The 14,304-nt window shown below is 51.1% G+C and overlaps 1 protein-coding gene across 11 annotated transcripts in view; it reads right to left on the reverse strand.

Moving 5' to 3' along the window:
- The window catches only part of EVL (Enah/Vasp-like), a 191,993-nt gene that overhangs the window by 75,399 nt on the left and 102,290 nt on the right, over positions 1–14,304 (reverse strand). Inside the window, exon 1 of one of the 11 annotated variants that reach the window (XM_063948357.1) lies at positions 13,260–13,360. The exons of the other annotated variants lie outside the window; for them this stretch is intronic. Within the exon in view, the coding sequence (XP_063804427.1) occupies positions 13,260–13,326 (67 nt within the window). The 5' untranslated portion in view covers positions 13,327–13,360. Of the gene's footprint in view, positions 1–13,259; positions 13,361–14,304 lie in introns of those variants that run through there. 11 annotated transcript variants of the gene reach the window in all.

Here is a 14,304-nt window from a genome sequence, read left to right on the forward strand (position 1 = left end):
GCCCCCCGTCACACACCCTCTGCTGCCCCCCGTCACACACCCTCTGCTGCCCCCCGCCACACACCCTCTGCTGCCCCCCGTCACACACCCTCTGCAGCCCATCTCACACACCCTCTGCTGCCCCCCACCACACACCCTCTGCTGCGCCATCACACACCCTCTGCTGCCCGTCACACACACCCTCTGCTGACCCCCGTCACACACCCTCTGCTGACCCCCGTCACACACCTTCTGCTGCCCCCCGTCACACACCTTCTGCTGCCCCCCGTCACACACCCACTGCTGCCCCCCGTCACACACCCTCTGCTGCCCGTCACAAACACTCTGCTGCCCCCCGCCACACACCCTCTGCTGCCCCTGCCACACACCCTTTGCAGCCCATCTCACACATCCTCTGCTGCCCGTCACACACCCTCTGCTGCCCCCGTCACACACCCTCTGCTGCCCCCCGTCACACACCTTCTGCTGCCCCCCGTCACACACCCACTGCTGCCCTCCGTCACACACCCTCTGATGCCCGTCACAAACACTCTGCTGCCCCCCGCCACACACCCTCTGCTGCCCCCGCCACACACCCTCTGCAGCCCATCTCACACATCCTCTGCTGCCCATCACACACCCTCTGCTGCCCGTCACACACCCTCTGCTGCCCCCCGTTACACACCCTCTGCTGCCCCCGTCACACACCTTCTGCTGCCCCCGACACCCACCCACTGCTGCCCCCCGTCACACACCCTCTGCTGCCCGTGACAAACACTCTTCTGCCCCCCGCCACACACCCTCTGCTGCCCGTGACAAACACTCTTCTGCCCCCCGCCACACACCCTCTGCTGCCCCCGTCACACACCCTCTGCTGCCCCCTGCCACAAACCCTCTGCTGCCCCCCGCCACACACCTTCTGCTGCCCCCAGTCACACACCCACTGCTGCCCCCCGTCACACACCCTCTGCTGCCCGTCACAAACACTCTGCTGCCCCCGTCACAAACTCTGCTGCCCCGTCACACACCCTCTGCTGCCCCCCGCCACACACCCTCTGCTGCCCCCCGTCACACACCCTCTGCAGCCCATCTCACACACCCTCTGCTGCCCCCCGTCACACACCCTCTGCTGCCCCCCGTCACACACCCTCTGCTGCCCCCCGCCACACACCCTCTGCTGCGCCATCACACACCCTCTGCTGCCCCCTGCCACACACCCTCTGCTGCCCCCCGCCACACACCCTCTGCTGCCCCCGCCACACACCCTCTGCAGCCCATCTCACACACCCTCTGCTGCCCGTCACACACCCTCTGCTGCCCGTCACACACCCTCTGCTGCCCCCCGTCACACACCCTCTGCTGACCCCCGTCACACACCTTCTGCTGCCCCCCGTCACACACCCACTGCTGCCCCCCGTCACACACCCTCTGCTGCCCGTCACAAACACTCTGCTGCCCCCCGCCACACACCCTCTGCTGCCCCCGCCACACACCCTCTGCAGCCCATCTCACACATCCTCTGCTGCCCGTCACACACCCTCTGCTGCCCCCCGTCACACACCCTCTGCTGCCCCCCGTCACACACCTTCTGCTGCCCCCCGTCACACACCCACTGCTGCCCCCCGTCACACACCCTCTGCTGCCCGCCACAAACACTCTGCTGCCCCCCGCCACACACCCTCTGCTGCCCCCCGTCACACACCCTCTGCTGCCCCTGGCCACACACCCTCTGCTGCCCCGCGCCACACACCCTCTGCTGCCCCCGCCACACACCCTCTGCAGCCCATCTCACACACCCTCTGCTGCCCGTCACACACCCTCTGCTGCCCATCACACACCTTCTACTGCCCATCACACACCCTCTGCTGCCCCCCGTCACACACCTTCTGCTGCCCCCCGTCACACACCCACTGCTGCCCCCGTCACATACCCTCTGCTGCCCGTCACAAACACTCTTCTGCCCCCCGTCACACAGCTCTGGGGGCCTGGTGCAGAGAAGGCAGAGTAGCGTGAAAGGCGGGTGGGGGTGGATGTCGCAGCGAGAAAGGGGGTTGGTGGTTGCAGCATGGTATAAAGTCCAGCAATGGCGGCTCAACTTGTGACCCAATCTTTCTTGCAAATTATATAGGTAACCCTATGGGCCTACAGAGAAAAATCTGCGGGTTCAGAGCTATAGTTAATGCGGCATACGGCCGCACTTACCCGTGGGGCGAACTGCAGTGCTGCTTACTGAATCCACCCCTATGTGTACACTTGGTCTGCTACAAGTCATAATCCTATGTGCAAAACTGCACCTGCCCTATACTAGGTGCAGATTATACACCTGGAGAAAATTTACGCTTGTGTCCACTCCGCAGCCCTGCCTACGTGCGAGCGCCCTATTACAGCGCTTCACTCCTAAGTGCCGGGGAGAATGAAATGCATAAGGCTCAGCACCACCCGCACTGGCGTACACTTGGCTCTGCAGCATGCGACACGGAAACACGCAGGATACGCTCTGGACACATTGCTGACAATCAGTTTTTGCAGTATCCCAAACATTTCGCCATGCCGACATATCATGTCAACAATTTGTCCATGTAAAACATTTTCCATGTGCTGGCATTAATGGTGTCATCATTTTAACTATGTCGACATAATAATTCTTGACATTCTCATGCTGACGCGATGAATGTCAGCACAATGACCGCTGGCTTCATGACTGCATACACATTTCCATTTGCGACTGCTGTACCTGCAAGTGGTCCTACAAGGCTGGGCGGTATACATGTACCGAACGCACAATAAAAAGCTCTGCGTGCGACTGTATACTTCTGAGTTTTGTGAATAACCTTTTAATGTTTGAAGTTGAACTAAGCACAGTTCACATGGGGGGTCATTCAGAGTTGATCGCTCGCTAGCAGTTTTTAGCAGCCGTGCAAACGCTATGCCGCCTCCCACTGGGAGTGTATTTTAGCTTAGCAGAAGTGCGAACGAAAGGATCGCAGAGCGGCTACAAAGTTTTATTGCGCAGTTTCAGAGTAGCTCAAAACCTACTCAGCGCTTGCGATGACTTCAGACTGTTCAGTTCCTGTTTTGACGTCACGAACACGCCCTGCGTTCACCCAGCCACACCTGCGTTTTTCCTGGCACGCCTGCGTTTTTTCGAACACTCCCTGAAAACGGTCAGTTGACACCCAGAAACGCCCACTTCATGTCAATCACTCTGCGGCCAGCAGTGCGACTGAAAAGCTTCGTTAGACCTTGTGTGAAACTACATCGTTCGTTGTAATAGTACGCCGCATGTGTGCATTGCGCCGCATATGCAGAAGTGCCGTTTTTCCCCACATCGCTGCACAGCAAACGAATGCAGCTAGCAATCAACTTGGAATGACCAGGGAGATAAAATATCTCTCTGTGTTACCAGCAGAAGAATGGCACCAGGGGCAGCACACGGCGATGTTTTGCTCACCTCTTGGACGCTTCTAAGAACTTTATGCCCCCGAGGTCCACCCAGAGACCATATTTTTTCCACATAAACGATAAAACACTTATCACGAAGGACCAATAACATGAAGCGCACTTTCACAGCTGGATCACCATTCCATTGTAATCTCTGCCAAAACACCATCGCTACTAGAACAAGACAGTGTGCTAGCCACATGCCCGAAACCCGCCACCAATGTCCTACAGCCGGTAACGCCCAGTCAGTGGCTGCAAGCAAAAGATAGATGCGCCAGCATTGCTTGCAATGCGCCTCTGCAGATCACAAGGCGAGCACTGTTTTCTTATAGATGCGGCCGCGTTCCAACTTGCATACAACTCAAATCAGGAGCAATGACTCGATTCTGAAGAATGTAAACAACCGCAGGAAATTAGTAGGACGCTGCTGATCTCGGCCGGGGACCTAAATGTACATTTCCTTTTTGTTTCTTAAATCAAATGATCTACAAAATACAGAACACTATGGCATTGTGAGACGGAATTATCATGCGAGCAGCATATGTCAGGGTTATCCTTGAAGCTCAACTATTCAAACCAGGTAGCGGTAAACTGGGAGGAGGATTGACTTGAGTAGATCGTAAGGTCTTCCATGGCCATATCAAAGTCAATCCTTTGGAACCACTTGGAAATGGGGGGGGGGTTGTATGGTAGACCGCCAGAAGCACGGAATAGTGGTCCTAGCAGCGTTCATAAGATGTCGCAGCAAAGATATCTTGAATTGGGATAGGGGGATATCCATTAGACTAAGAAGCCAAAACTCAGGCGTCAAAGGGACTGGGCATCCAGTGAATTGTCGAGTGATAGATTGGCCAGAAGCCAGCCAATACTGGGCATTGCCACCATATGTGGAAGGGGGGGCCCTGCGATTGGCCACATCTCCAGCAGACTGCGCATATAGGCCCTCATTCTGAGTTGATCGCACAAAGCTGCTTTTTGCAGCCTGTGCGATCGTCTAGTCGCCGCCTATGGGGGAGGGATTTTTTGCATAGCAAGGCTGCGAACGCTTATGCAGCCCTGCTATGCAAAAAGATTTTTTGCAGTTTCTAAGTAGGTCCTGACATACTCACCGGCTGCGATGTCTTCAGCGTGACTGGTCCCGAAGTTGACGTCAGACACCCGCCCTGCAAACGCCTGGACACGCCTGCGTTGGACTCACCACTCCCAGAAAACGGTGATTATCCGCCCCAGAACGCCTTCCACCTGTCAATCTTCTTGCGATCGCTTTCGTCGCTGTCCCTGTCATTGCCCAGCGACGGCCATTGCTGGGCAACGACGCGCGTGCGCAATGCGGCTGCCGCGCATGCGCAGTTCCGACCCAATCACACAGCTGCGAAGAAGTGCAGCGTGCAATCGGGTCGGAATGACCCCATAATCTGAAACATTTGTTGGACACGGCCAGGGCAGCGGAACCATCTAGACATAATTTTGTATTGCGTTTTCAATACCTGGCGTGAAGGGGAGCTGACAACGGTGAAACGGTACACTTGAGACCAGTGGTCAGCAGACAGTTCCCTCTGTAAGTCTCTTTGCCAGGCCACGACAAATGGGGAAGGCTGAGGGAAAGACTGGCGAGACATTGTCTATACAAAAGAGAAACTAAGTGTTGCGGCACGGTCACATTGAGACATAAAGATTCAAAAGACGGGCCGGTAACGAGGCAATATAATGCCGGAGTTGTAAATAGGCCCAGAAAGAGCCAGACGGGATCCCAAAGGTTTGTTGCAAGTCTGCAAAGGAATGGACACCATCCGATCCCATCAAATGACCTAGTCGGGAGCCACCAACCCTAGACCAGACTGATAGGGGAGACAGGGTAATGGGGGATTGGAGGTAAGTCCGGGTTATGTAGTAAGGGCATGGGTAGGGAAGGACTAAAAAATGCCAAAATGTCTTCCAACAGTTGAGAGTTGGGTCTAGGGTGGGGAGGGATTCTCTGGAGCCACGGAAGAATGTGTGAGGGGGTGTCAATGGCCAGTGCTTACTAGCAGGGAGTCTGGACATCTCAAGGACCCTGGCCAAGTGGACAGCATGGTAATAGCTAAGGTAATAGGATAGCTGGAGATCCCCCTCCGCTCGATTGCGGATCAGTAACGACTGAGAGAGTTGATGACCCTTCAGATCCCATACAAAACGACCAACTAAAGCTTTCAGCTCTTTGAAAAAGTAAGCTGGTATCGATATGTGTAAAGTTTGGAGAAAAATAAAGGACTTTCGGCAGAACTGTCATTTTTACCGTATTAATCCCGCCGAACCAGGATAGTGTAAGCAAAGACCATTTGTTAAAGTCGGTTTTGATCTTATGTAACAGGGAGAGGAGGTTAAGTCTGTATAAGTCAGAGCAATCCCAAGACAGGAGGACCCCTAAGTACTTGAGTTGAGACGGGTGCCACTGGAATGGAAACGAGTCTCGGAGGTCCTCAATCACTCGCGTAGGAGTTGAGATATTCAGAGCTACCCCGTTGGTGTAATTAATCTTAAAGTTTGATAACGAATGAAATCTATGAAATTCCTGCATGAAGGCGGGGTGAGAAGTCGCCGGATCAATCATAGTAACGAGTACGTTAGGGTTCTATCTGTTACAGTCCCATCACTCGAAATAAAACCATCTATTTATGTTTTAAAGAGCTTATTGGAACATATTTTTGGAATGAGCTTATGACTGCGAAACTTAATTTCTGACGTGTACAAGCGGCTTGTGTCATTTAAATCACACTATAAAATATAAATGTCTTTGTGGTTGACCGGCAGTGCTGTTCCATAATATAGATATACACATAACCCAGTGTTCTCCCTCAATTTAAATTATCTTTAAAAATTGTATATAATGGTTACAACATACTTTCGACATAATAAAGAATTAATAAGTATTTTTATTATTATTATTATTAATAATAATAATAATAAATAAAGTAATAACTTATCAGTTTATTCATTTTTTTTAGTTTGATAATACCTGATCAATAATTATTTTACATATAACAGATTCAGCTTTTTATTTTACAGTAGCCTTACACAAGCCGCATACAACTAGCAGTTGCAATTGTTTTGCCCACACCCCTATGTATAAGTTGTACCCCACACCAATTAGAGTGTAAGCTTCTTTCAGCGAGGCCCTCTTTACCTCCTGTTTTAGGTCATTGCATGTGATTTGCTAGTATGGTCCAAATCGGTGCGCCTTGCTGGGCTACCATATTTTTCCTGCACAATGTAAGCATCTAGGGGGGTCATTCCGAGTTGATCGCTAGCTGCTTTCGGCCGCTGCGCAGCGATCAGGCAAAAAAATAAGAATTTACTTACCGATAATTCTATTTCTCATAGTCCGTAGTGGATGCTGGGGACTCCGTAAGGACCATGGGGAATAGCGGCTCCGCAGGAGACTGGGCACATCTAAAGAAAGCTTTAGGACTATCTGGTGTGCACTGGCTCCTCCCCCTATGACCCTCCTCCAAGCCTCAGTTAGGATACTGTGCCCGGACGAGCGTACACAATAAGGAAGGATTTTGAATCCCGGGTAAGACTCATACCAGCCACACCAATCACACCGTATAACCTGTGATCTGAACCCAGTTAACAGCATGATAACAGAGGAGCCTCTGAAAGATGGCTCACAACAATAATAACCCGATTTTTGTAACAATAACTATGTACAAGTATTGCAGACAATCCGCACTTGGGATGGGCGCCCAGCATCCACTACGGACTATGAGAAATAGAATTATCGGTAAGTAAATTCTTATTTTCTCTAACGTCCTAAGTGGATGCTGGGGACTCCGTAAGGACCATGGGGATTATACCAAAGCTCCCAAACGGGCGGGAGAGTGTGGATGACTCTGCAGCACCAAATGAGAGAACTCCAGGTCCTCCTCAGCCAGGATATCAATTTTGTAGAATTTTACAAACGTATTTGCTCCTGACCAAGTAGCTGCTCGGCAAAGTTGTAAAGCCGAGACCCCTCGGGCAGCCGCCCAAGATGAGCCCACCTTCCTTGTGGAGTGGGCATTTACAGATTTTTGGCTGTGGCAGGCCTGCCACAGAATGTGCAAGCTGAATTGTACTACAAATCCAACGAGCAATAGTCTGCTTAGAAGCAGGAGCACCCAGCTTGTTGGGTGCACACAGGATAAACAGCGAGTCAGATTTCCTGACTCCAGCCGTCCTGGAAACATATATTTTCAGGGCACTGACAACGTCTAGCAACTTGGAGGCCTCCAAGTCCCTAGTAGCCGCAGGCACCACCAATAGGTTGGTTCAGGTGAGACGCTGAAACCACCTTGGGGAGAAACTGAGGACGAGTCCTCAATTCCGCCCTGTCCGAATGGAAAATCAGATAAGGGCTTTTTCAGGATAAAGCCGCCAATTCTGACACGCGCCTGGCCCAGGCCAGGGCCAACAGCATGACCACTTTCCATGTGAGATATTTTAACTCCACAGATTTAAGTGGTTCAAACCAATGTGACTTTTGGAACCCAAAACTACATTGAGATCCCAAAGTGCCACTGGAGGCACAAAAGGAGGCTGTATATGCAGTACCCCTTTTACAAACGTCTGAACTTCAGGGACTGAAGCTAGTTCTTTTTGGAAGAAAATTGACAGGGCCGAAATTTGAACCTTAATGGACCCCAATTTCAGGCCCATAGACACTCCTGTTTGCAGGAAATGTAGGAATCGACCCAGTTGAATTTCCTCCGTCGGGCCTTACTGGCCTCGCACCACGCAACATATTTTTGCCAATTGCGGTGATAATGTTTTTGCGGTTACATCCTTCCTGGCTTTGATCAGGATAGGGATGACTTCATCCGGAATGCCTTTTTTCCTTCAGGATCCGGCGTTCAACCGCCATGCCGTCAAACGCAGCCGCGGTAAGTCTTGGAACAGACAGGGTCCTTGCTGGAGCAGGTCCCTTCTTAGAGGTAGAGGCCACGGATCCTCCGTGAGCATCTCTTGAAGTTCCGGTTACCAAGTCCTTCTTGGCCAATCCGGAACCACGAATATAGTGCTTACTCCTCTCCATCTTATCAATCTCAGTACCTTGGGTATGAGAGGCAGAGGAGGGAACACATACCCTGACTGGTACACCCACGGTGTTACCAGAGCGTCTACAGCTTATTGCCTGAGGGTCCCTGGACCTGGCGCAATACCTGTCGAGTTTTTAATCATGTGGAAGACTTCTGGGTGAAGTCCCCACTCTCCCGGGTGGAGGTCGTGCTGAGGAAGTCTGCTTCCCAGTTGTCCACTCCCGGAATGAATACTGCTGACAGTGCTATCACATGATTTTCCGCCCAGCGAAGAATCCTTGCAGCTTCTGCCATTGCCCTCCTGCTTCTTGTGCCACCCTGTCTGTTTACGTGGGTGACTGCCGTGATGTTGTCCGACTGGATCAACACCGGCTGACCTTGAAGCAGAGGTCTTGCTAAGCTTAGAGCATTGTAAATGTCCCTTAGCTTCAGGATATTTATGTGAAGTGATGTCTCCAGGCTTGACCATAAGCCCTGGATATTCCTTCCCTGTGTGACTGCTCCCCAGCCTCGCAGGCTGGCATCCGTGGTCACCAGGACCCAGTCCTGAATGCCTAATCTGCGGCCCTCTAGAAGATGAGCACTCTGCAACCACCACAGGAGGGACACCCTTGTCCTTGGTGACAGGGTTATCCGCTGATGCATCTGAAGATGCTATCCGGACCATTTGTCCAGCAGGTCCCACTGGAAAGTTCTTGCGTGGAATCTGCCGAATGGGATTGCTTCGTAGGAAGCCACCATTTTACCCAGAACCCTTGTGCATTGATGCACTGAGACTTGGCTCGGTTTTAGGAGGTTCCTGACTAGCTCGGATAACTCCCTGGCTTTCTCCTCCGGGAGAAACACCTTTTTCTGGACTGTGTCCAGGATCATCCCTAGGAACAGAAGACACGTCTTCGGAACCAGGTGCGATTTTGGAATATTGAGAATCCAATCGTGCTGCCGCAACACTACCTGAGATAGTGCTACACCGACCTCCAACTGTTCCCTGGATCTTACCCTTATCAGGGAATTGTCCAAGGAAGGGATAACTAAAATTCACTTCCTTCGAAGGAATATCATCATTTCGGTCATTACCTTGGTAAAGACCCGGGGTGCCGTGTACCATCCATACGGCAGCGTCTGAACTGATAGTGACAGTTCTGTACCATAAACCTGAGGTACCCTTGGTGAGAAGGGTAAATTTTGACATGAAGGTAAGCATCCTTGATGTCCCGAGACATCATGTAGTCCCCTTCTTCCAGGTTCGCAATCACTGCTCTGAGTGACTCAATCTTGAATTTGAACCTCTGTACGTAAGTGTTCAAAGATTTTAGATTTAGAATCGGTCTCACCGAGCCGTCCGGCTTCGGTACCACAACAGTGTGGAATAATACCCCGTTCCCTGTTGCAGGAGGGGTATCTTGATTATCACCTGCTGGGAATACAGCTTGTGAATGGCTTCCAAAACTGTCTCCCTGTCAGAAGGATTCATTGGTAAAGCCGACTTTAGGAAACGGCGAGGGGGAGACGTCTCGAATTCTAATTTGTACCCCTGAGATATCACCTGAAGGATCCAGGGGTCTACTTGCGAGTGAGCCCACTGCGCGCTGAAATTCATTGAGACGGGCCCCCCACCGTGCCTGATTCTGCTTGTAAAGCCCCAGCGTATACTGAGGGCTTGGCAGAGGCGGGAGAGGGTTTCTGTTCCTGGGAACTGGCTGATTTCTGCAGCCTTTTTCCTCTCCCTCTGTCACGGGGCAGAAATGAGGAACCTTTTGCCCGCTTGTCCACGAAAAGACTGCGCCTGATAATACGGCGTCTTCTCATGTTGAGAGGCGACCTGGGGTACAAACGTGGAATTCCCAGCTGTTGCCGTGGCCACCAGGTCTGAAAGACCGACCCCAAATAACTCCTCCCTTAATAAAGCAATACTTCCAAATGCCGTTTGGAATACGCATCACCTGACCACTGACGTGTCCATAACCCTCTACTGGTAGAAATGGACAACGCGCTTAGACTTGATGCCAGTTGGCAAATATTCCGCTGTGCATCACGCATATATAAAAATGCATCTTTTAAATGCTCTATAGGCAAAAATATACTATCCCTATCTAGGGTATCAATATTTTCAGTCAGGGAATCCGACCACGCCAACCCAGCACTGCACATCCAGGCTGAGGCGATTGCTGGTCGCAGTATAACACCAGTATGTGTGTAAATACCTTTTAGGATACCCTCCTGCTTTCTATCAGCAGGATCCTTAAGGGCGGCCATCTCAGGCGAAGGTAGAGCCCTTACAAGCGTGTGAGCGCTTTATCCCCCCTAGGGGGTGTTTCCCAACGCACCCTAACCTCTGGCGGGAAAGGATATAATCAAAGATAAAAAGGTAGATCCAATTGTTTTTAAAATTGTTTTTACACTACTCTCTCATCTTTGTTACAAAGGCGCCTATGCACACATAAACCTTTTTGTTGGGAAAGGATATAATGCCAATAACATTTTAGAAATTATCCGTTGTTATCGGGGGAAACCCACGCATCATCACACACCTCATTTCATTTCTCAGATTCAGGAAAACTACAGGTAGTTTTTCCTCACCGAACATAATACCCCTTTTTTTGGTGGTACTCGTATTATCAGAAATGTGTAAAACATTTTTCATTGCCTCAATCATGTAACGTGTGGCCCTACTGGAAGTCACATTCGTCTCTTCACCGTCGACACTGGAGTCAGTATCCGTGTCGGCGTCTATATCTGCCATCTGAGGTAACGGGCGCTTTAGAGCCCCTGACGGCCTATGAGACGTCTGGACAGGCACAAGCTGAGTAGCCGGCTGTCTCATGTCAACCACTGTCTTTTATACAGAGCTGACACTGTCACGTAATTCCTTCCAACAGTTCATCCACTCAGGTGTCGACCCCCTAGGGGGTGACATTACTATTACAGGCAATCTGCTCCGTCTCCACATCATTTTTCTCCTCATACATGTCAACACAAAAGTACCGACACACAGCACACACACAGGGAATGCTCTGATAGAGGACAGGACCCCACTAGCCCTTTGGGGAGACAGAGGGAGAGTTTGCCAGCACACACCAGAGCGCTATATATATACAGGGATAACCTTATATAAGTGTTTTTCCCCTTATAGCTGCTGTATAGTTAATACTGCGCCTAATTAGTGCCCCCCTCTCTTTTTTTTAACCCTTTCTGTAGTGTAGTGACTGCAGGGGAGAGACAGGGAGCTTCCCTCCAACGGAGCTGTGAGGGAAAATGGCGCCAGTGTGCTGAGGAGATAGGCTCCGCCCCTTTTTCGCGGACTTTTCTCCTGCTTTTTTATGGATTCTGGCAGGGGTTAAATGCATCCATATAGCCCAGGAGCTATATGTGATGCATTTTTTTTGCCATCCAAGGTGTTTTTATTGCGTCTCAGGGCGCCCCCCCCCCAGCGCCCTGCACCCTCAGTGACCGAAGTGTGCTGAGAGCAATGGCGCACAGCTGCAGTGCTGTGCGCTACCTTGTTGAAGACAGGACGTCTTCTGCCGCCGATTTTCCGGACCTCTTCTGCCTTCTGGCTCTGTAAGGGGGCCGGCGGCGCGGATCTGGGACCCATCCAAGCTGGGCCTGTGATCGTCCCTCTGGAGCTAATGTCCAGTAGCCTAAGAAGCCCAATCCACTCTGCACGCAGGTGAGTTCGCTTCTTCTCCCCTTAGTCCCTCGATGCAGTGAGCCTGTTGCCAGCAGGTCTCACTGAAAATAAAAAACCTAATCTAAAACTTTCACTAAGAAGCTCAGGAGAGCCCCTAGTGTGCACCCTTCTCGTTCGGGCACAGAGATCTAACTGAGGCTTGGAGGAGGGTCATAGGGGGAGGAGCCAGTGCACACCAGATAGTCCTAAAGCTTTCTTTAGATGTGCCCAGTCTCCTGCGGAGCCGCTATTCCCCATGGTCCTTACGGAGTCCCCAGCATCCACTTAGGACGTTAGAGAAAAGGCAGTTCTGCGCATGCGTATGCGGTGCAATGCGCACACGCAACATACTATTACAATGAACGATGTACTTTCACACAGTGTCTAGCGAAGCTTTTCAGTGCACTGCTGGCCGCAGAGTGATTGACATGAAGTGGGCGTTTCTTGGTGTCAACTGACCGTTTTCAGGGAGTGTGTGGAAAAACGCAGGCGTGCCAGGGAAAAACGCAGGCGTGGCTGGGTGAACGCAGGGCGTGTTCGTGATGTCAAAACAGGAACTGAACAGTCTGAAGTGATCGCAAGCGCTGAGTAGGTTTTGAGCTACTCTAAAACTGCACAAAAAAACTTTGCGATCCTTTCATTCGCACTTCTGCTAAGCTAAAATGCACTCCCAGTGGGCGGCGGCATAGCGTTTGTACGGCTGCTAAAAACTGCTAGTGAGCGATCAACTCGGAATGACCACCTGAGACAGCAAAAACTAACACAAAAAAAAAAGTTTTAACAAGAATTTCAAGTGCAGTTTTTAATATGAAAACTTACACGTAGAATCCTCCTCTTTCCCTCTGGAAAGGTAGATTGGCTGCTACCAGGCCAAAGGGTGCCAATACAGGGTTAATCATTCATCGATTTTCATGAGATTTAATATATATACAGGGTTTTTATACATCTTTACGAAAAAATAAAAGTTTTAATGATACTGCGAGAACATGTAAATGAGTTTTGCTGGGTAACAAGCTAACTACATCAATTAAACACTTGGACACTTTTAATGACATTACATAACCCGTGGCACGGCGGCTGAATTCGTAGGGGTTACGTTGGAGCCTACTCACCGGTCAGGTTGATAGTGGCCAAGCTAACTCGTTTGCAATGACCGTGCCCAGTTTGGTGGCCTGGCATAGCAAATGATTCAAATTATCTGCCCAGTGGCAGCATGAAACAGGGCGAGTTATAGGGTCCTTCAGTTTGATTCTGGCACCGGACAGGAAGCAAAACGTATCCAGAAGAACCATCGGGTAATAAGAGTCTGACGGGTCACAGCAGCAAATCCGTGCTCAGCAGGAATAGGGAAATCCCCCGCATGTGGGCGCGGGAACCAGGAAATGCCCATTGTAAAGTAGCCAAGAATTAAGCAACTAAAAGACTCCCAGGGATATTTTGGACAGAAAGTCGTCCAATCAGGGCAGCAGTGACAGGAAAAGCTGAGAGACCATATATGTATCCAAATAGGCAGGCGCAGGACAGTGAAACAGGAGCTGCCTGTTCTAGATCAGCATCGAGTGTCACTCGTCAGTGTAACATACAGTAGGGCTGAGAGGTCCAGCCTGAAACGCAGGGCTGCTGACGCTCCTCCACACAGCTGTACGTGCAAAGTCACAGCGCCGACACCAGGCAGCGACACCGAGTACAAGCGGCTCATGAAAATAAAAATCATATATATGTACGTGTGTGTGTGTGTAGTACGTGACCGGTGGCTCTGCAGCCCTTTTGGAACTGCCTCTGGCTTGCAGTGCATGCTGGGACTTGTAGTTCTGCCAATCTAGGCTACAGTGACCCAATTAGAAACCACACATAGGCTACACATGCAGAGGGACCTGATGCGGAGCTGAACCCCGATCGTCTGTAGATGACCCTGCACAGCATGTGCAGAAGTAGATGCCACTAGTCAGCGCAATGTACGATCAATACCCCCCTACCGATTATGGGGTCTATGTACGGCTTTGACTTTGCGCAGATACCGCTATAAGGGCCTAATTCAGACCCGATCGCTTCTGTGCGTTTTCGCGCAGCGGGCGATCAGGTCTGAACTGCGCATGCACCGGCGCCACAGTGCGCCGGTGCATGCCAGAGATGCGATCGGCATCCCTGCCCAGCGAT

Source organism: Pseudophryne corroboree, chromosome 12 (genome assembly GCF_028390025.1).
Source record: "Pseudophryne corroboree isolate aPseCor3 chromosome 12, aPseCor3.hap2, whole genome shotgun sequence".
Lineage (NCBI taxonomy): Eukaryota > Metazoa > Chordata > Amphibia > Anura > Myobatrachidae > Pseudophryne > Pseudophryne corroboree.